General features: G+C 40.4%; 2 protein-coding genes across 2 annotated transcripts; both read left to right on the top strand.

The window, feature by feature from the left end:
• LOC115677309 (GDSL esterase/lipase At5g45670-like) lies at positions 1 to 5,523 on the top strand. The gene is made up of 5 exons (XM_056321034.1): positions 1 to 259; positions 3,997 to 4,121; positions 4,305 to 4,544; positions 4,814 to 5,057; positions 5,159 to 5,523. Exons 1-5 carry the CDS (start codon positions 1 to 3, stop codon positions 5,374 to 5,376), a joined length of 1,086 nt encoding a protein of 361 aa, XP_056177009.1. The 3' UTR covers positions 5,377 to 5,523.
• Positions 5,524 to 17,644: 12,121 nt separating this feature from the next.
• LOC115677307 (GDSL esterase/lipase At5g45670-like) lies at positions 17,645 to 19,813 on the top strand. The gene is made up of 5 exons (XM_030600441.2): positions 17,645 to 17,998; positions 18,254 to 18,378; positions 18,514 to 18,753; positions 18,912 to 19,152; positions 19,483 to 19,813. Exons 1-5 carry the CDS (start codon positions 17,740 to 17,742, stop codon positions 19,695 to 19,697), a joined length of 1,080 nt encoding a protein of 359 aa, XP_030456301.2. The 5' UTR covers positions 17,645 to 17,739; the 3' UTR covers positions 19,698 to 19,813.
• The last annotated feature ends 1,611 nt before the right edge of the window (positions 19,814 to 21,424 follow it).

Raw genomic sequence — 21,424 nt, 5'->3', positions numbered from 1 at the left:
ATGGTATTTTTGGATCACGATAAAGCATGGAGAGTTGTATCGGTTCTCTTCTTGGTCTCTTTGAATTTGTTGCAGAGCTTGGTTCTTGGAGCCCCTCAAGTCCCCTGTTACTTCATCTTCGGAGACTCGCTCGCCGACAACGGCAATAACAACAATCTCCTTACCCTCGCCAAGTCGAATTATCCTCCTTATGGGATCGACTTTCCTGGAGGCGCCACCGGAAGGTTTACCAACGGGCGCACCTCCGTCGATATCATTGGTCCATTTTCTTACCTTTTCATTTTGGTTTCTGCATAAACTTTTTTTGTTAACAGGGAATATCTGTATAACTATTTTGATCTTAAAAATAAAATAGCTTTCTTATGGAAATATTCCTAGTTGCTCAGTGTACGGTCATGCATGCGTGCATGTTTATCATATTCCATTCATGGATATATTGGCATGCTTAAAACTTTACGAGTATTTGAAACTGGTGATATTATTGCATAAAGGTTTACCAATCCGATGCAATAGAACTTTCTCTTAAGATGTGTTATCTAGCTGAGGAGACATGCACACCTTATGCGTATACATATTAGTTGTCGCGACCGACCTCCCGCTTTTTATCGGCAACATGCAAAAAAGGGGGGCTCGCCTGGTACGTGCTAAGTCTAGGTTCGGGACTTAACTCGGGCTCTCCCAAAGCCATACCATATCGCGACTTAGGGTTTAGGTTTTTTAACATGCGAGTGGTTTATATCAAGGAGTCGCCACTAATCGATTTGGGGTGGGTCGATTAGAAACCCAAATAGGGTGATGGGAGAATCACCCTATTCCTACGAACTAGAGATTAAATGAGTTCGGGGACTTGGTTACACTAGTTGGATAACTAATGCCCTTTCGGTACCTTTTTACCCTATTCATTTCTGAAAACATTTGTCAGGCAATTTGGATTGATTTTAGGACCTTTTTCCTAACATGTGAGGTGATCAAGCGAGTGCATAATCATAAACGATCAGCAGTCAAAATAGATATGCAGCCTTAGGTTCTAATCCTAACTAAGTCAGATGACATTCAAAACACAACAGTTCATGCAATTATGTTTTAATTGAAAACATGCATAATAATAACAAAACAGCAGTAAAGAACACATGCAAAGTATCACCGCATAATCCTATAGGCTTGTCTAATTTAAACATGGCAATTTATACAATTATAACAACATGCATAATAATACAACAATAAATTAGAACATTCAAATGTATCACATAATTTAGAGAAATTTTTTTTATTTTTTTAAACTTTTTTTTAAAAAATAAAAATAAATAAGAAGTAAATAGGGAAGAAAAAAAAATTTAATTTTTAAATTTTTTTAAAATAATAATAATATAATATTGTAACCGGGTCGGGTCATCGGATCCGGGTCGGTCATATCCGACCCGGGTCAACGGACCCAGCCCATTGCGTTGACCCGGGTCGGATCTTCGGATCCGAATCGGGTCAGGGATCAACCCGGGTCATTGACCCGGGTCTGGATCTGATCGGGCCCGATTGGAGCCCGGTCCGATGGTTATGGACAAAATAGGGCCTGACTCGGTCTACAAACCGGTTTGACCCGGTCTGCAAACCGGTCCAAACTGGTTCTCACGTGCCTGAGGCACGCGAGACCGTCGACCGGCGAGATCCGGCGTCTCGCCGGCCGACCCAGACCAAATCCTGCCCGGCTTTCACCTCTTGGGACCCCTACGAAACTGCTTTAGTTACCCAACTCGCCGGCCGGCCACCTGCTCGCCGGCTGCCGAGCAAAATCAACCCGGCCTCATTGAGGCATTTCATCGAACGGTTGGCGTGCACGGCAAAAATCGATGGATTTCGACCTCCTCCAGCGACCCGGTCGACTCGAGCGGCTACGGTTCACCTTCGATGGCGAGTGGGGACCGGGACCGACGACGGTATGGGTCGGGATTCGCGCTAAACGACCGGCGCGAGTCCCGGCCAAACCGTACCAGAAAACAGGGAAAAACAGAGGACCGGAGGAGACTCACCGGTCGGCGGCACGTCTGGGAGGTCTCCGGCTGGTCCGCAGGCAACGGGGAGGCTGACCGACGTTCTTCTCAGTCCCTGCAAACTCTCAAACCTCTCATTTTCTCTCTTTCGCTCTGTTTTTCTCTCTCTCGGCCTGTCGCTCTGTTTTTCTCTCTCTCGGCCGACCGAACTGGACCGTCTCCTCTTCTCTTTGTGCCGCGGTACGAGCACGGTGGTAGCCGGAAGAGCTCTCCGTCTCTCTGCCTCGCTCAATCTCTCTGGGTCTCCCACGGCCTCTCTGTTCTTGCTCACAAAAAACCGAACCCAGCCGACCCCCCTTCTCTCTCTCCTCTCGCTGGCCTATATCCGACGACGATGACGCCACTCTCTGCTCCATTAAACGCTCTGCACCGGCCATGACTTTCGTGGCCAATTTGCGCGGTGGAGCGGGTATTTCGCGCTTCTGCAGTGGGGGCCAGGACAGAGCAGAACAGAGGAGAGAGGGGGGAGGTTAGACCGGGGAAGGTGGAGAAGAAAGAGAGCTGGGCAGGGCCAGGCCCAGCTCGCGCGGGAGGAAAATGAAAAAAGAAAAGCGGGCAGAGCCCACGCCGGGGCGAAAAAAGAAAAGGGCCGGGTCGACCCGGCCCTGACCGCCCAAACCGAATTTTTTTTATTTTTTATTTTTAATAATTTTTTTAATCAAATTTTTTTAAAAATATATTCTAATATTGCAAAATGCACCTATGTCTACATGCAATGCTATTATAAACTAAATAATTTTTTTGCTTAGGAATTAAGGACATTAATTCCTAAATTTTTGTGTAATTAATTTTGGGCAATTAAAAATAGGTGTCAACATCAGTGAGTTCTTATATGAAGCTGTTAGTGGTCTACCCTAGGAATTAATCAATGTTGATACTCTAATATTAGTTGTGGATTAGGTTGTGTCGGAAAACCGACCTTCACTATACTTAGGTAGTCATAATATCTTACTAGAGACCGCTTATGACTTGTGGGCCAAAAAGGGTTTTGAGCACACTGCTAATGTTTAGTGAACCTACGGGGTTGTACACATTAACGAACTGAATTAATATTTTCTGTGCGCCGGGATCTACTTAAAATAAGAAGTAGATTTTAATTTATTCTCCTATTCAACTTATCTACGCGGTCGTGCACGCTATGAGATAACGATTAAACGTATGATTGAAGGTGGATAGTTTGGCGGGCCCAAATCGCCCGGCCCCACTTCGTTTAATTCGCGTAGATAATGAGGCTATATATATAGCGTGTGGGTGACAAAAAAACCCTAAGAAGAGAGAAAAAAAAAATGCTTCCAAGAGAACACGAAGAGAATCGTTTTCTGTTCAGAGATCTTTGAGAGAGTCTCGAAGATTAAAGGCGATCAGGAAAAAGAAGTCTAAGATCTTTAGCTAGCACTTGGATCGTTGGAGACTTTCGTTCGTGTGTGTGGATACCGGTAGAGGCGCAATACTTGGGGCGCTAATCCAGACACAATCGATTGTCAATTTACCTTCGATCTGCAAAAGGTACGTGTCGAACTTCTGTTTAAACTTCAATATACGCATGGATCCTGTCTAGGGTTTCGGTTTATAGATTCCGTTGCGTTTTTAGCACTTCAGGAACCCTACCGAAGCTGCAGTTAATCTTCTTCCTTTCTTTATTGGAGCTACGTGCAAATGCCAAACTACACCAGAATGGAATCGAACCTTCCCAATTGAGTGTAGTCCTAGGGGTTAGAAAAATTTCTCCTACTTCTTTTACAATAATAAAGAGTTAAGTTCAGTTTCGTAATTAGGTTTAGGAACATAATTAGGTTAGTTGATTATATCCATCCAAGATGCCGTTAATTAGTTAGCCACACAAATTACTTCAATTCTATATGGTCAATTGAGAACGCACGTTCATGGGCTTGAGCTTGTGCATGCAAAGCTAGCTAGCTCTAATTCAGGATCTTTCTCATTGAAAATACAGGTCAACTCCTCGGATTTGACAAGTTTATTCCACCCTTTGCCACTGCAAGAGGCAATGACATACTTCAAGGTCTGAATTATGCATCTGGTGCAGCCGGCATTCGCGATGAATCGGGACAGCAACTGGTAATGCCTATGTATTTCTGTGTTGCGGATAACTAGTCGTACCGATAATATATGCGTTCATTTTCTTTGTTCATGTTTTGCCCCTTGGTGCATAGATTTTTTAAGATGGGTGCAAATACTAGGTTGAATTGGCTTCCAATCGTGGAGCATTTAAGTTAAATATCTCTCACTTTCTTCAAACAGGGCGATCGAATCAGCTTTAACCGTCAATTGGAAAATCATTTGGTCACGGTCTCGAGCGTGAGAGGAATACTAGGGTGGAATGCTTCAGCGTCCTTAAACGAGTGCATATACACGGTGGGAATGGGGAACAATGACTATATTAACAACTACTTCATGCCCGACAAATACCCGCCTAGCAGGATCTACACGCCTGAGCAATATGCTGATGTACTGATCAAGCAATACAAACAACAGTTGAAGGTACATGTCTATTTTCTTTCCTCAATATATTTTGGAAGCTTGATTCTATTAAGCAACACATCGGAGCTTGACACAATCAATCATCATGCAACTTAGAAACAAACCCTTTCTTGGCTATTTTCAGTATTACTCATTGTCTATTTCTTTTGATTCAACCGACTTCCACCACACTTCATTTTTTACAGGGAATATCCATTGTTTTTCATAGATCATCCATTATTATCCTTGAACCTGATTATCGTATTGTTTTTCTCCTTCCAAAACCTTAGACATTGTATTTCTATGGAGCGAGGAAGGTGGCAGTTATTGGATTGGGTTTAATAGGATGCACCCCCACAGAAATAAAAAGATTTGGCACGAATGGCTCAGTGTGCGTCGACAAAATCAACAATGCTGTTACCTTGTTCAATAATCGGCTCCAACCACTCGTAGATGAATTCAATAGCAACCTCTCGGATGCCAAGTTCACCTACATAAACATGTTCGCGATCTCAACCACTGGTCCTGGCACAGGTTTGTTCCTCTCTCTCTCTCTCCGTCTGTCCTTGGGATCAATGCATTATGGTATGATCATTCTAACAGACATGTTTTGTCTTGATTTGTTTAATTCTCAGGTGACCTAATTTTGAATGCAACATGCTGTAAAGTGGACGAGGAACTAGGCACTTGCATTCCCTTCGAAACTCCATGCTCGAGCAGGTCATCATATGTGTTCTACGACGGCTTCCATCCCTCAGAGGTAACGAATTTGGGGTTTGCTGCAAGAGCATTCAATGCTTTGCTTCCATCCGATGCCTCCCCTTATGACATTCGCAAACTCGCGATGATCTGACTGAGGAGATCGGGATAATATCAGTCACTGCTGAAGCAGTTTTTTACACGGCTGCCAGTGTCTAAACGTATACGCTATTGAATAAAATCACCAGGATGATTCCAGTCAAATAAGAGACTGCTATTTGAGAATAAAAGCTTCTGCATATGTCATACCGTATATCGTCTGCTTCATATCCATCTGTATCAAGCCCAGAAGTTCCCGAAGAAATCAAGTACAACCTCGGGAATATCAGATCTACACGACTTTTAGAAAGGGGAAAAAAAGAACTTCATGCATATTATATATGCAAATTATTTCATCACATAAGAAAATACATGATGGGCTTGAATTTCAAAGATTTTCTCTGATAGGGAATAACCAACTTAAAGGAAGGTGGAGAGATATACGATATTGACATATACGAAACGATATGGATTATATGATATTTCCATATTTATAAATGGGCATAAAAGTCGTATTGCTTGCGCATAGCGCGCACATGATAGCTCCTGCTAAAATAAATAGGTCAAAAAGGGACGTAGGTAAATCTCATCCCGTTATAAATATTGATAAGTTTTTATTATTACGACATCTATAAAGAAAAATAGAACAACATTTTATTCTTTTCTTATCGTTTGTAAACTAAAATGACCTACTTAATCACGGGTTTAAACTATTACATTCTGCATTCGATCATACTAAATAGTATGCTTTATTGCCAAGATTCTTAGGCCTGGCTATAGTTCCAATCACCATCACTAAATTCATTTCTCTGGACTGTATTATATAGTACCCTTCTTGCTTTCTCTTCTACTCATCAACAGTCACCAATCACTTCTGGCTTGAAAGCTCTCGTTACCCTTCTTGCTTTCCTCTTTTGTTCAAATTTCATTTGCTCTTGTCACAGATGTTTCCCAGTTCTATATGGCATCATTCGAGTACAGAAAAGCAAGGAGTCACTGTATCTGTTCTCTTCTTGGTCTCATTGGATTTGCAAAGCTGTGTTCTTGGAGCTCCTCAAGTCCCATGTTGCTTCGTATTCGGAAAAAGAGTCGATGAAACACCAAAGAGTGGGAAAAAACAATTGTGTAAAGCATGGATTTTCAATTACTCGATTCTCTTGCTTTTATGATAATCCAAGACAAAATCTAAAGTAGGGTGTGTCCATATAACAGGCAGAATAATAATAATCTAAAACTACATTAAGTTGAAAAACAAGAAGATTTGCACTTCTGCATTTCGTTTGTCAACTGCTCAATAAAATGACTAGCTTCAGATTAGGCAACAATAGGTCTTGATCGAAATTAAACCGAGTCAAATCAAATTATATACGTTATTGAATCACTTTGCTGCTCGTTCCCTCCACCGTAATTCTGAGTTTACATGGTCTCCTTGTGGTGGGATGTTTTAGACACGAGGAGGCATTGGTTAATGGGAGACCTATGGCAAGATTAGCCTTCTTTAATGTACATTTAATTTCGCATGGAAAATAGCATAACATATTGGTATAATGAGATACCGTACGCTCTCGAGAATTAAGTGCTTACCAATCTTGTTTGCTTAAAATGATTTTTATGAGTGACATAAGCACACAAGTTACGGTCCCCGTTGCCAAATTAGTTTGACTCATTGAACTCACGATACATCATGAAAACACAAGGACGGACAGATTGTGCAAATTCATTATGAAGATCTTAGACTTTAGATTCGGGATATTTACCAAAAAGTAATAAACTTATTATACGGTTGTCAATTCAGTGCTAAACCTTTTAATTTGATCAATTTGGTCCTTAACCTTTTGACGATTTGACAATATTGTCCTTTCGGTAAATTTTAGCCGAAAATCGCTAATGTGAACGCCGGTTGTCCTACGTGACATGGTTGGCACTGACGTGGGCAATTTTTACAATAATTTTTTTCATTTTTTCCTTTTGCTTTTTTCTAGTTTACAATTTTTTTCGGTCACTTCTTGCTTACAATTAATAAATAGTAAAATAGTTCCCGTTTGATGTAGCGTGAAGCGAACAACCAGAATCTATATTCCATCCGTCAAACGATGAATCCTCAGTGTCAAATAAAATGTAACTAGAATTATCCGAATTACAGTAAGCTACCGCTGCAACAACATCTTCAAACTCAACGCTAATTTCTTTACCTGTCTTGTTTTTCAGCTTAAAACAATCACTTTTAAGATGCTTTATTTTACTATAACTCCAACAGACAGTACCCACAATCATTAACTGACTATGTCTATTCAGATTCGCACCACTCCTGTTAACACAGGTATTAGTTCTTCCTCTACCTTCACCTATTAAAGCAGTAGACACAAGTTCACCAGATTCTCTTTTATGGATGTCTTCACTCCGAATCAAATCGCAAATCTTATCAAACATCAAGCTCATTGACCAAGAGGAATCACTAACAGTAATAACAGTAGTATTCCAACTATTATGCAATAAGGATAATAGAATCAAAGCATGTACCTCAACTTCAAAGTCAATTTCAACCGAACTCAATTGACTCATGACCACATTGAATTCATTGATATGATCAAAAATCGACGCACCATCATCTAACTTCAAGTGAAATAGATGTCGCATCAAGTAGACCTTGTTGATCGTAGATAGCTTCTTATACATGTCTGACAAGGCCTTCATAAAACCCATAGTGGTTTTCTCTTTCGTGATGTTAAACGCGACATTACGAGCCAATGTCAGCCTAATGACATCCGATGCTTGTCTATCCATCAATTCCCAAGGAGCTTGCTTCATCAACTCTGCTTCTTCCCAAGCAGGGGTAAGTGCAAATTCCTCGAGTATAAGTAATCCTCAGTTTGCATCTTTCGAAAATCAAAATTTTTCCATCAAATTTGTCAAATTTTACTTTTCCTTTTCCCATCAGCATCGATTTGCTTCAACTCAACCAAGCCTAGTTCTGATACCAATTTTTTTAGTGGAAATAGGTAATCGATCAATAAAATTGCAGACCAAGAAAATAAATCGGATATCAAATTTATGTGGTTTGTTTGGCGTGACCTACGTCCACGGGGAGAGCAGCAAAGAATTCCACTTTAGATCAAGCGATAACTTACATAATGTTTAACACCATAATTCCTCACGAAATAATCTTTCAATCTCATAAAGATTTCACAAAATCTCAATACAAGATTTTCACTACATCAAACACTCAGGCTGTAATTTACAAGTACAAGCTCCTCTTAGATGCACTTCAAGAAGAAAGCTTGCTTCTTATATAGAAGAGAGTTAGATCCAAAATAGGAAACTTCCTTTCTTTTTAAACTAGAAAACCATTTGATTAGGAAACCTACTTAAATTAGGAAAGTTTCATCTTCGTCCTCAAATCGAAGACATATTTTCAACATTTTCCAACATGTCACGCTTGCTTTTTTTTACGGGAAAATTGTCCGAAAAGTCTAAAACCTATTGTACTTTTTCCAATTCAATCCTAAATCATTCAATTTTACCAATTGAATCCTAAACCTTTTCACCTTTTGTAATTGAGTCCATCTGGCCAATTTGACCAGAATTTGCGAACGTGGACGCTAACCGTCCTACGTGGCACGATCGGTGCTACCATAAATAATTTTTAAACATATTTTAATATTTTTTGAATATTTTATTAATTTTTCCCTTTTTTTCTTTTTTTTTTCCTGCTTTTTTTTCTTCATAATCGCTGGCGACGGCGGCCGGAACCTCGCCAGCCACAGGCGAAGAGGCCATCGCGGCTGCAGGCGAGGTCACCTCGCCCAAATATGGACGAGGCCAGCCTTACCATGGCCTCGTCGGCCGCGGGTGATGCTATCTTTGCCCTCGGTCGGCGAGGTTTCGAAATCCCTCTCTAGCGGCCGGTGAGGGCCCGGCTACACCCTTCGGCAACTTTTGAAAAAAAAGGAAGGAAAACAAGAAAATAATAAATAGTAAAAAAACAATGAAATATTATTAAAATTATCCACGTTAACGATGGCCGTATCACATAAGATAGCCGGCATCCACGTTAGTAAATTCGGCCAAAATTGACCAGATGGACTTAATTGGCAAAACGTGAAAATGTTTGGGATTCTATTGGCAAAATTGAAAAGTTTGAAATTGAATTGATAAAAGTACAATAAGTCTATGACTTTTTGGACAATTTTCTCCCGTTTTCCCCCCTCCTCCCTGGAGTCATGATACCACAATTTGGTACATGCTTGACTATGAATGTCAACGAAAAATGAGTGAGTCAACTGTTATATTCGACAAAAAAAAAACAGTTATATTCGAGACCAACCCACGAATCGTATTCATATATTTTGTACAAGCTATGTGATAAATATTTAATGATATCCTGTATTGCTAGCTAGTACGATCTCTAAGCCTAGCTAGAAACTTATTTGGTTATCAATTTATTTCTTGACTTTATATAGTCCCTTTTTTTTTGCTTTCCTCTCCACGCACCAGTTTACCCATCTTTGTTTTGTTCCTCTATGTTCGAAGTTTCCTTCATTGGTTTTTCTGATTTGCCTTAACTGGCATTTTTGGAGCACGATAAAGCATGGAGACTTGCATTAGTTCTCATCTTTGTCTCTTTGAATTTGTAGCATAGCTTGGTTCTTGGAGCTCCTTAGGTCCTGTGTTACTTCATAATCGGAGACTCGCTCGCCGATAGTGGGAACAACAACAATCTCGAGACTCGGGCCAAATCGAATTATCCTTCTTGTTAGGATTTGCCGCACAATAACAAAGAAATAGAGAGTAAAAAGCGAGAAAGAGAAACGAGACACAAGGTTTTTATCCTAGTTCACCCTTAAACTAGGGCTACGTCTAGCAGATGATTTCACTATAATTAGCACATCGCACCTCTCTATTACATCTCTCAATTACAAGAGAAAGAGACTATATATAAGTAATAGTTTGATTCAAAATAAGAAACCTCTTTCTACAAAACCTATTCTAATTAGGAAACCATTCAATTAGGAAACTTATTCAAAATAGGAAACCTAAATTGAATTAGGAAACTTTCCTTTTCCGGGCTCAAACTATAAAAGCTCTCTTGCCGCTCCGGCCAGACGCTCTCGCGACCCTTGCCCGCTCACCGGGAAGTGGGACCTCCAAGCCTTCCTGTCGATGGGGAGTATGAACCACACTCCAACATTCTCCCATTTGGTGAATACTCCACATGCTTCTTCAGACCCAACGTAGTTGTACACCATTCAAATTTTTCTGCACTCACTACCTTGGTAAAAAAATCTGCACGATTCACCTGTATGTCAATTTTCTCCAGCACTACAACCTTCTATTCCACTTTCTCCCGGATGAAATGATATTGTATGCTGGTATGCTTTGTTCTTGTATGAAATCCAGGATTCTTAGCCAAGTATATAGCACTCTGGTTATCACACTCAATATTTACTCCTTCTTGTGTAAAACCAAGTTCTTTACACAATTTGCGCATCCATATTACTTCCTTAGCAGCATGAGTAAGGGCCATGTACTCTGCCTCAGTAGTAGATAAAGCAACCATGCTTTGTCTCTTGCTCACCCAGCTCATAGCTCCACCAAATAGAGAAATAACATATTCACTAGTTGACCTTCTACTATCAATGTCACCTCCCCAATCAGCATCCACGAAACATTTGAGTTCTAATGCTTGCTGTCCCTTTGAGCTTTTCATGCCTTCATAACATAGCTCAAGGTCAGATGTATTGCGAAGATAACGAAGCACCCGCTTTACTGCCATCCAATGCTCTTTCCCCGGATTGGACATATATCTGCTCAATACTCCAACTGTTTGAGTAGTATCAGGACGAGTACATACCATGGCATACATCAAGCTCCCAACAGTGCTTGCATTTGGGATTGTTGCCATCTCTTCAGCTTTCTCTTCAGTCTTAAGACACTGGAGCGTTGATAACTTGGAACTTGTGAACATGGGGGTCTTCACGGGTTTATAGTCAGCCATGTTGAATTTTTTCAACACACTTTCAACATATTTCTTTTGACTTAGCCACAACTTCCCATTCTCACGCTCTCTTTTAATTTGCATGCCCAAGATGAAGTTTGTTGGGCCTAGATCTTTCATCTCAAATTGTTTTGCCAACAATCCTTTCACCGTGCTAATCATTCTCAAACTATTTCCAACTAGCAGCATCTCATCAACATATAAGGTTAAGATGACAAAAATCATCCTCTAACCTTTTCACATAGACACAATAATTAGCATCACAACGAACAAAGCCAAGCTTTAAGATATATGAGTCGAACTTCTGGTACCACATCTTTGGAGATTGCTTCAGGCCATACAAAGACTTGTTTAGTTTGCAAACAAGATCTTCCTTTCCTTTGACTACAAACTCTTCTGGTTGCTTCATGTAAATAGCCTCCTCCAAGTCACCATGGAGGAATGTTGTCTTTACGTCAAGCTACTCTACCTCCAGATTGTATGCAGCTGCTACAGATAAGACAAGTCTTATGAAATTTAATTTAGCAACACGAGAAAAAATCTCACCATAATCGACTCCCTCTATCTGCAAGTATCCCTTCGCAACTAGACGAGCTTTGTATCGTTATATCTCTCCATCTGCGGATATTTTCTTCTTGAACACCCACTTGCAACCAATTGCCTTTTGATCAGTAGGTAGTTTTACCAGACTCCACGTTTTGTTTTATCTAGTGAGTCCATCTCATCTTTCATGACTTTCTCCCACTGTTTGGCATCCTTTGCACTTCTTGCTTCCTTAACAGTACTTGGATCATCATCTATAACAATCAGAGCACAATTCTCATTGCCGGTAAATAGGGTATACTTCTCAAGTGGTTTTCTCATCCATGTGGACCTTCTTAGGACTGGTTTAGATGGTGCTTCAACTTCAGACTCAGTTTCAGAATCTACTACATCATGCGCCTCGTTAAGCTCATCAGCTTTAGAATTTGAATTTTCTGTTCTAGCTAGTGTAGCCTTTGTCTCTTCCTTCAAACCAACATCTAATTCAACCGTTTGTGGTTTTTCAGGAGCTTGGCGAATAATCTGATTTGTCGCAGATTCTCTAAATACTACATCCATGCTGTAAATGATACGTTTAGTATCAGGATTCCACAGCTTATACTCTTTGACACCATTTTTGTACCCAATGAAGATACACTTCTCTGACTTACTCTCAAGTTTGTTCCTCTTTTCCTTTGGCACATGTACATATGCTTTACAACCAAATACTCTAAGATGGGATATGTTTGGCTTCTTTTCAAATAATGCCTCAAATGGTGTTTGATCCTTCAAAGATGATGTGGGAGACTTGTTTTTCAGATAACATGCGGTTGCTACTGCTTCCGCCCAAAATTCAGCTGCCAAGCCTGCATTACTTAGTATGCTCCTTGTCTTTTCCATGAGAGACCGATTAAGCTTTGCTGCCACCCCATTATGCTGAGGTGTATAGGGCATTGTCTTCTGCCTGGTAATGCCACTGGTCACACAGAATTGATCAAATTTCACTGAACAGAATTCTCCTCCATTATCAGTCCGCAAAACTTTGATTTTCCTATCAAATTGATTTTCCACCAAAGCTTTGAACTCACGAAATTTTTCAAGCACATCATCTTTCATTTGCAGAAAATGTATCCACACATATCTGGAAAAATCATCAGTAAAAGAAACATAATACCTTGATTTTTCAAAAGATGCAATAGGTGTAGGACCAAAAACATCACTGTGGATCAAATCCAGAATCCCTTTCGCTCTTCCTCCTATGGATTCAAAAGATACTCGATTTTGTTTCCCATGTAAACAATGTTCACAAAATCCGAAACCCATAGAACAGCTTGGAATTCCATCCACCATCTTCTTTGAGGTAAGGGTCATCAACACTTTCTCACCGATATGACCCAATCTCCGATGCCATAGTATCGAAAGATCTTCTTCCACCTGCTCTGAGATATAACTCTTACCGCTGATCACTGTGCTTCCCAAATAATTTCAACAGTTTTCCATACCGTTCACCTCTGGCGATCACCACAGATCCACGGGTTAGCTTGCATGAATATTTGTCGCTGGTGAAGGTAATGACAGCATCTGCCATAGTTCCCACAAAATAAGATTCCTCGAAAGACCAGGAATATGCATCACATCTGGAAGATTCTTGATTGTCCCATCTTTCATCTTTAGCTTCACCTTTCCATGACCAATAATATCAAGCGTCGTGTCATCCCCTATTCGCACTGTGCCTCCCTGATATGGCTCATAATAGCATAACCAATCTCTATGAGGCGTCACGTGGAAAGACGTTCTGTATCAATTATCCATGCACTTTGCAATCGCCCCGTGATGAATTGCGAGGCTAGATACATGTCTCCCGTGCCACTTTGGCATCATCCTTCTTTGTACTAGAGGATGATGCCTCATCTTGCTTCTCTCGGACCTACACTTTTGCTTCTTCAATCTTTCTTCAAGTGTCCAGGCTTTTTGCACTTCCAACATGTCATTTCCAATCGATCTTGGCTTTTAAATCTTCCTCTGGACTTATTCTTGCCACCAAATTTGAATTTGGATCGGTCACTACTCCTTCCTCTTACGAAAAGAGCCTCTTGCGTTGCACTACCAGAACTAGCTCTCCTCATCTCCTCAGACAATAGAGCAGCTACAATGCCTTCGAAGGATAATGCACTAACACCAGTGCCAATCGAAATAATTATATGTTCTCATGAATTCGACAGTGAACACAACAAAGTACATGCTTTATCTTCCTCATCCAGATTGACATCGATCGATGCAAGTTTCTCACAAATAGTATTAAATTCGTTTAAGCGTGCAGAAAAAGAATCACCTTCGTTCATCCGCAAGTTGTACAGTCGCTTCCACAAAAAGAGTTTGTTCGCGAGTGACTTGCTCTGATAAAGGTTTTTCAGCTTCGTCCAGAGATCCTTTGCCGTTTTCTCAGAAGTCACGTTCGCTAGAACACTATCCGCAAGGCATAACCAAATTAGGTTTCGCGCCCTCTGATCTCTACTATTCCACGCCTTCAATTAATCAGACATGGACTCGGTCTCCTTTGCCTTCTCCTTAGATTTTTCCTTGGGTTTATCTTCTTCGATCACGTGCCATAGATCTCTATCTACGAGCAAAGCCTCCATTTTCAATTTCCATAAATCGAAACCCTTTCCTCCGAACTTCTCTACTTCAATCCGTGATTGACCAGCCGATGACATCTTTCCAAGATTCGATTTTTCGGATCTCTCTTCACCAAGAAACCATAACCTCAAACTTTGCTTTGATACCAGATGTTAGGATTCGCCGCACAATAACAAAGAAATAGAAAGTAAAAAGCGAGAAAGAGAAACAATACACGAGGTTTTTATCTTGGTTCACCCTAAAACTAGGGCTACGTCCAATAGAGGATTTGACTATAATTAGCACATCGTACCTCTATGTTACATCTCTCAATTATAAGAGAAAGATACTATATATAGGCAATAGTTTGATTCAAAATAGGAAACCTCTTTCTAGGAAACCTATTCTAATTAGGAAACCTATTTAAAATATGAAACATAATTGAATTAGGAAACTTATTCAAAATAGGAAACATAATTGAATTAGGAAACTTTCCTTTTCCTGACTCAAACTATAAAAGCTCTCTTGCGGCTCCGGACCGCCGCTCCCGCGACCCTTGCCTGCTCACCGGGGAGTGGGACCCCCTTGCCTTCCCGTCAATGAGGAGTATGAACCACATCCCAACGCTCCTAATGGGATCGACTTCCCCGACGGTGCCACCGGAAGGCTTGTCAATGGCCGTACCTCACATCTGTCGACGACATCATTGGTCTGCTTTCTTACCTTCTCCCTTTTTTCCCTCAACCTTTCTGACTGTTCACGTCAAATCTTGGAAAAATATAATGTAATGTGGCTTTAAGCATAGTATCATGTTTTCCCATGGAAATTAATGTTGTCCTAAAAGTTCCTTAAGAGGCCGTTTACATGCGGGCGCCTATTACGTTCATGGGCTTGCTATTCAGCTCCGTATTTTAATAAAAATTATAAAAATTGTCTACGCTAGCGTGGCCGTAATACTTGGCACAGGGCCATCCTACGGCCATGCCACGTAGTACGGCCACGTTGACTAGACTTTTACGTCAGCGATTTCAGGCCAACATTTGCCGGAATTACTAAATTGGCAAATCATCAAAAGGTTTAGGACTAAATTAACACAGTTGAAAAGTTTAGGACTGAATTGATAAATCGTCAAAATGTTTAGGATTAAATTAGTACGGTTGAAAGATATAGGACTGAATTGACCGTTGTACAATAGGTTTAGGACTTTTTAAATATTTTTCCCGGCACCTACTTATTGCGCTGGAAACACGTCCAACTACTCGGTGTTGGCCAGCATCCCTGCCATTCCTTGGTCAGGCGCCCCCTAGATGTCCGGCTTCGTTCAGGTGTTAGGCAAGCTGCGGGCCATCTTCACATGCCCTCGTTTTGTCCATCTCCGTCTCCATGCCTCCACAAACATTCCGAGTGTCTCGATAAATAGAAACATGTGCCGATTTTGAATCGAACAGGAAAACTTCGAGCTATAATCAACATCTTCTTCTTCATTTTCAGCCAAACATTAAATTTCTACTATTCACTTGGTACGTACGCAACTCATGTTGTTTGCCTAAGCTGACCACGCAAAGAGCATAGCCTGGTCAACTCCCGGAAATTTCTCTTCAAGTCGTGCAATCACATCGTTTTGGTGTAGACGACATCTTTTTTTCTCTCTCTCTCTCTTTGCAATTTGAGAACAGAAGCTTCTGAATAGAAATGTAAACACGGATTAATCTACCATTATCAAATACTATATCTATTTTCCCCCAAAAAATCCCACAATATTTCTTAGTTTACTTTCTCGTAGCATGACCCAAAACAGCTTCACCATGGCTGGCAACGTAAGAGACGGGTCAACAGTTTTAACGTGCACTAAACATCTTCATGCATATTCTATATGCACACTATCTCGTTTTTTATAGGAACATACCTAATGGGTTTGAGTTTCAAGGATTTGCTTCGATGGTTAATGACTAGCTTAAAGAAAGGCGAAGAGTTGTGTGACGTTGACATATGCGAAACGATAGAGCTTGTAATATATTTCAATTTTTAATGATTGTATGCGTTCTTGAGCAATCATATTCAATTTATGCCTGTTCATTGATTCTTATGAAGGCGTATGGAAGTAGCATTGTTTGCACATAGTGCGTGCATGATAGCTAATGCTAAAATAAATTGGTCAAGAAAGGATGTGAGTACATCTCGTCCCATTGTGACTATCGATAAGTTTTATTAGGGAGAATTATCAGAAAAGTCCTATATTTATTGTATTTATGCCAATTCAGTCCATTTGGCCAATTTTGCTGGAAATCGTTGACATAGACGCCGGCCGTCCTACGTTCTTCTTCCCTTCCTTTGGCTACCAGTTAGAGACAAGGGCCGTTGAGGCCGACCTCACCATGGTCGGGAGAGGCCGAGCCTCCTCATCGTCTTTGGGCGAGGGCAAGACTTGCTCGTCGATGGTGCGGCTCGGCCTCGCCCAGAGACGGGGAGGTCGGCCTTTCTGGTGGCCGGCGAGGTCCAGTTGTTGAGGTCTAGCGATCAGCTAGAGGCAGAACGAAAGGAAGAAGAAAAAAAAAGAGAAAGAAAAGGAAAAAAGGAAAATAAATAAATAAATAAATAATTCGGAAAATATTAAAATATTATTAAAAAAATCCACGTAGGACGGCCGGCTTCTATATCAGCGATTTCCAGCCAAAATTGTTTGGATGGACTAAATTGAATATGTAGGATTCAACTAGCAAAAAAAAAAAGTTTAGGACTGGATTGGCACAATCACAATAGGTCTAGAACTTTTTTGGTAATTTCCCCGTATCATGACATCTAACTTGAAAACGGACGCAACTTTTTATCATAACTTGCATCTCAATATACATATATTTTCTGACCTCATGCACATGGGACACGACTGGTTTTTTCTAGATATATATTAGGGTTCATCCAAGGACAAAAATTGCTGGAATATGCCAATTGGATCACGGCCGGAAATTATTTAAGACAATGTGCTCAACGGAAAGAAGATTTCAAAGCAATACCTTTCACTTCACGTGAATAAATTCCTTGTAGTCGTTATTTACATTCTTTTCCCTCCCACAGAATTGGGTGCAAGCCAGAGCGAATGGAAAAAGTTAAACTACATGAATTATTTTTAGAAAACGACGACCTACTTAATCACGGGTTTAAGCTATTTAATTATGCGTGCGATCGTACTTAATGGTCCTCTTCTTGCTTTCTGTTCTGCTCATCATCGGTCACCAATTACTTCCAAAGAAGCTTCGTTCTTTCTTCATAGATATTTCCCATTTCAAAATGGCATCATTCGAGTACAATATAGCATGGAGAGTTATTCTGTCTGTTCTCTTCTTGATCTCGTCGGATTCGCGAAGCAGGGTTGTCGGAGCTCCTCAAGTCCCGTGTTACTTCATATTCGGAGACTCGCTCGCCGACAATGGGAACAACAACGATCTCGAGACTCAGGCCAAAGCAAATTATCCTCCTTATGGGATCGACTTCCCCGAGGGCGCGACAGGAAGGTTCACCAACGGTCGCACAACCGTCGACATCATTGGTCTGCTTTCTTACCTTCTCGCTTTTTTCCATCGACCCTTCAAACTGTTCATGTCAAATCTTTGGAAAAAGCATAACGTGATGTGGCTTGAACATAGTATCACGCTTTGCTAAAAGTTGCTAAGGAGGCCAAAAAGCAAAAACTCCCGTGACTTTACATGCTTGCGCCTATTAAGTTCATGGGCTATCTATTCAGTTCTTTATTACTATACTTATTATTGTTATTGTTATTATTTCTTTTAATTGTGAATTACAGCTAAACACCTAGGGTTTGAAAAATACATTCAACCCTTTGCTACTGCAAAAGGCTGCGAGATACTCGTCGGCGTGAATTATGCATCCGGTGGGGCGGGCATTCGAGATGAAACAGGACAGCAACTGGTACACAAATATGTAGAATTTTACGCCTAGTGTTTGAAGGCTGGGTTGGACGGCATCCGCCTGCCCCCCTTAGGTCTGCCTCTATTATTTTATACGTGTATTCAAAAGGATATCTTTTCCATGCTCTTCCGATAGGGCGATCGGATCAGCTTGAACCATCAATTGCAAAACCATTTGGTCACGATCTCGCGCGTCAGAGAAATGTTGGGATCGAATGCTACGGCATACTTAAACAAGTGCATATACACGGTAGGAATGGGAAGCAACGATTACATCAACAACTACTTCATGCCAGATGTATACCAGACCAGCGAGCTTTACATGCCCGAGCAATACGCCGATGTACTAATCGAGCAATACCGACAACAGTTGAAGGTAAATATTTTCTCCTGATACGCATTGGATAGCAAAAGTTCTAATGTAAATTAACATCTACTTCTTTTTTTACAACTTTCATTTGATAATTACTTTGGAACATCCGTAGTTTCAACGGATCTGATATTTTTTTTCATCATCCCACTTTCAAACCCTAGACCCTGTATTCATATGGAGCAAGGAAGGTGGCAATATTTGGATTAAGTGTGATAGGTTGCGCCCCAGAAGAAATATCGAGATTTGGGACCAATGGATCTCTGTGCGTCGACAAGATCAACAGCGCGGTTATGTTATTCAACGACAGGCTCAAAACCCTCGTTGATGAGCTGAATAGCAACCTCGCCGATGCTAAGTTCACCTACATAGACTTTTTCGGAATCTCCATGGCTGGACTTCCAGGTATTTATCTCTCTCTCTCTCTCTCTAACAATCTTGTGTTGAAAAATCCTTTTTTGAGTTATGCTAGCAATAAATCAAAGATTAGTTTACCAAATGACAAAACTATTAGCCATATTAAGGGGTGTATAAGTATATAGTGGCACAATGTCTAACAATCTTGTGTTGAGAAATCCTTTTTTGAGTTATGCTAGCAATAAATCAAAGATTAGTTTACCAAATGACAAAACTATTAGCCATATCAAGGGGTGTATAAGTATATAGTGGCACAATGTCTGGTTCTTCAAGTGTAAATTTCAACGATGGTGTTAATTATGTTTGTCTAATGTTCAGCTCTCCGACTTGCAAGTTCAACCTGTTGTAAGGTTCGGGAGGATGGCATGTGCATTCCCTTCGAAACTACATGCCTGATTAGGATGTTGCACCCCTTCTACGACGCATTCCACCCCACGGAGACGGTAAATTTGGTGTTTGGTGCAAGAGCTTACAAAGCTTTGCTTTCTTCTGATGCTTACCCTTTCGATATTCATCATCTCGCGATGCTCTGAAGAAGGAGATAGAGAGATTAAGCACTCGTGTGCGTGCATATTAATTCAATATGGCTTCGGTTGATATTGATATGGTTGTTCACTAGAATCTCCAACTCAATTTGACAAATTTTTATTCATGTCGATACCATGTCCGTCCAAAGAAAATATTTGACGCCATGAGGGCATTTTGAAATAATGACAATTTCGTGCATGTGTACTATATATACACATCGAGAAATTTGATGATGACGAAATGATGTTCTCTTTCTTGACATGAAATGAAGAAATTTGGGAAATTGGAAATTGTATTCCTTTTTGTTCTAAAGCTTTTCATTTATACAAAGTCCTATATATAATATAAGGAAATACAATGTAGGAGATAACATACAAAACCATATTTTCCTATTCTGCTGAATTATTTTCCAATCCTAGTGATTCGTCAATCAATCAATCCACGATTTACTCAATCAATCTAAGAAAAGGAAACCATATCTCCAACACCCCCCTCAAGCTAGCGCCTTGTATATGTCGAAAATGCCTATCTTGCTTAATAGATATGTGTGTTGAAATTTATCTCGAGTGAAATGACAGTCGACCTTTATATGCTTTGTTCTTTTATGAAAGACTGGGTTTGCCGCAAGTTTGAGCACAACATAGTTGTTGCAGAACAACATAATTGGCCCATCAACTTGCATGCTAAGGTTTGAAAGTAAACCTCGTATCTGGACTATTTCACAAACGGTCTTCACCATAGCTCGATATTCAGATTCGGCTGATGACACTGATTCTTTGTCTTCTATGAAATCAATGACTTTCCCAATTTAATGTAAAAACCAGTAATGGATCTTCGGGTCACTGGCCAAGTAGCATAGTCCGTGTTACAATAAGCTGCCATTTTCATGTTGCAATCTCGAGATAAAAGTATTCCAAGTCTGGGACATCCCTTCAAATACTTCACAACTTTCAGTGCTGCATTCATATGGGATTGCTTTGGACTGTGAATAAATTGACTGAAAATTTGCACTACATGGCATATATCAAGTCTAGTCATGGTAAGATAAATCCATTTTTGACGAGTTTCTGATAGCTTGATGGATTACTAAGCAATGGGTCTTCATTAGATGACGATGATGATCCTGCATCATATTCAAGCATCGTCAACTTGTAGTTTTGCTCAATCGAAATAACAACTGGCTTACATTCGGACAGACCAACTTCTGATATGATTTCCAAAATAAATTTTCGTTGGCTAAGGCAGATTCTCATGTCTGACCAGGAAATCTCAATGCCCAGGAAATACTGGAGAGGTCCCAAATCTTTAATATGGAAAGTGGAGTGTAGATATCCCTTAGACTTTCCGTCAGCAAATTCATCATTTTCCATAATAAGTATACCATAACATATATCAATAAATAGATTGATGATGTACCTTTCATCCATGTAAATAGTCATGTTTGGAATGCTCAAACCTTTCATCTGTGAGTGTTGTGGTAAACTTGTTGTACCATTGCTGGAAGCTTGTTTAAGTCCATACAGGAATTTACGGAAACGACATACTTGAGACTCCCCGTGCCTGCATAAAGCCTGTGGATGATCCATATAAATTTCTTCATCCAGATCACCATGAAGAAAGACATTATGGACGTCCATATGGTGTAAAGGTCAATTGCGAAAGGTGGCAATAGATAAAAAAGAACGATTAGTCACCTCCTTTGCTACCGGGGAGAAAGTCTCATGATAATCGA

This window comes from Syzygium oleosum, unplaced genomic scaffold, assembly GCF_021117445.2.
Source record: "Syzygium oleosum isolate NSW1041296 unplaced genomic scaffold, Sole_v2.1 Sole_v2.21, whole genome shotgun sequence".
In the NCBI taxonomy this organism is placed as follows: Eukaryota; Viridiplantae; Streptophyta; class Magnoliopsida; order Myrtales; family Myrtaceae; genus Syzygium; species Syzygium oleosum.
The sequence above is the reverse complement of the archived record's forward strand: the minus strand, read 5'-3'. Positions and strand labels throughout refer to the sequence as shown.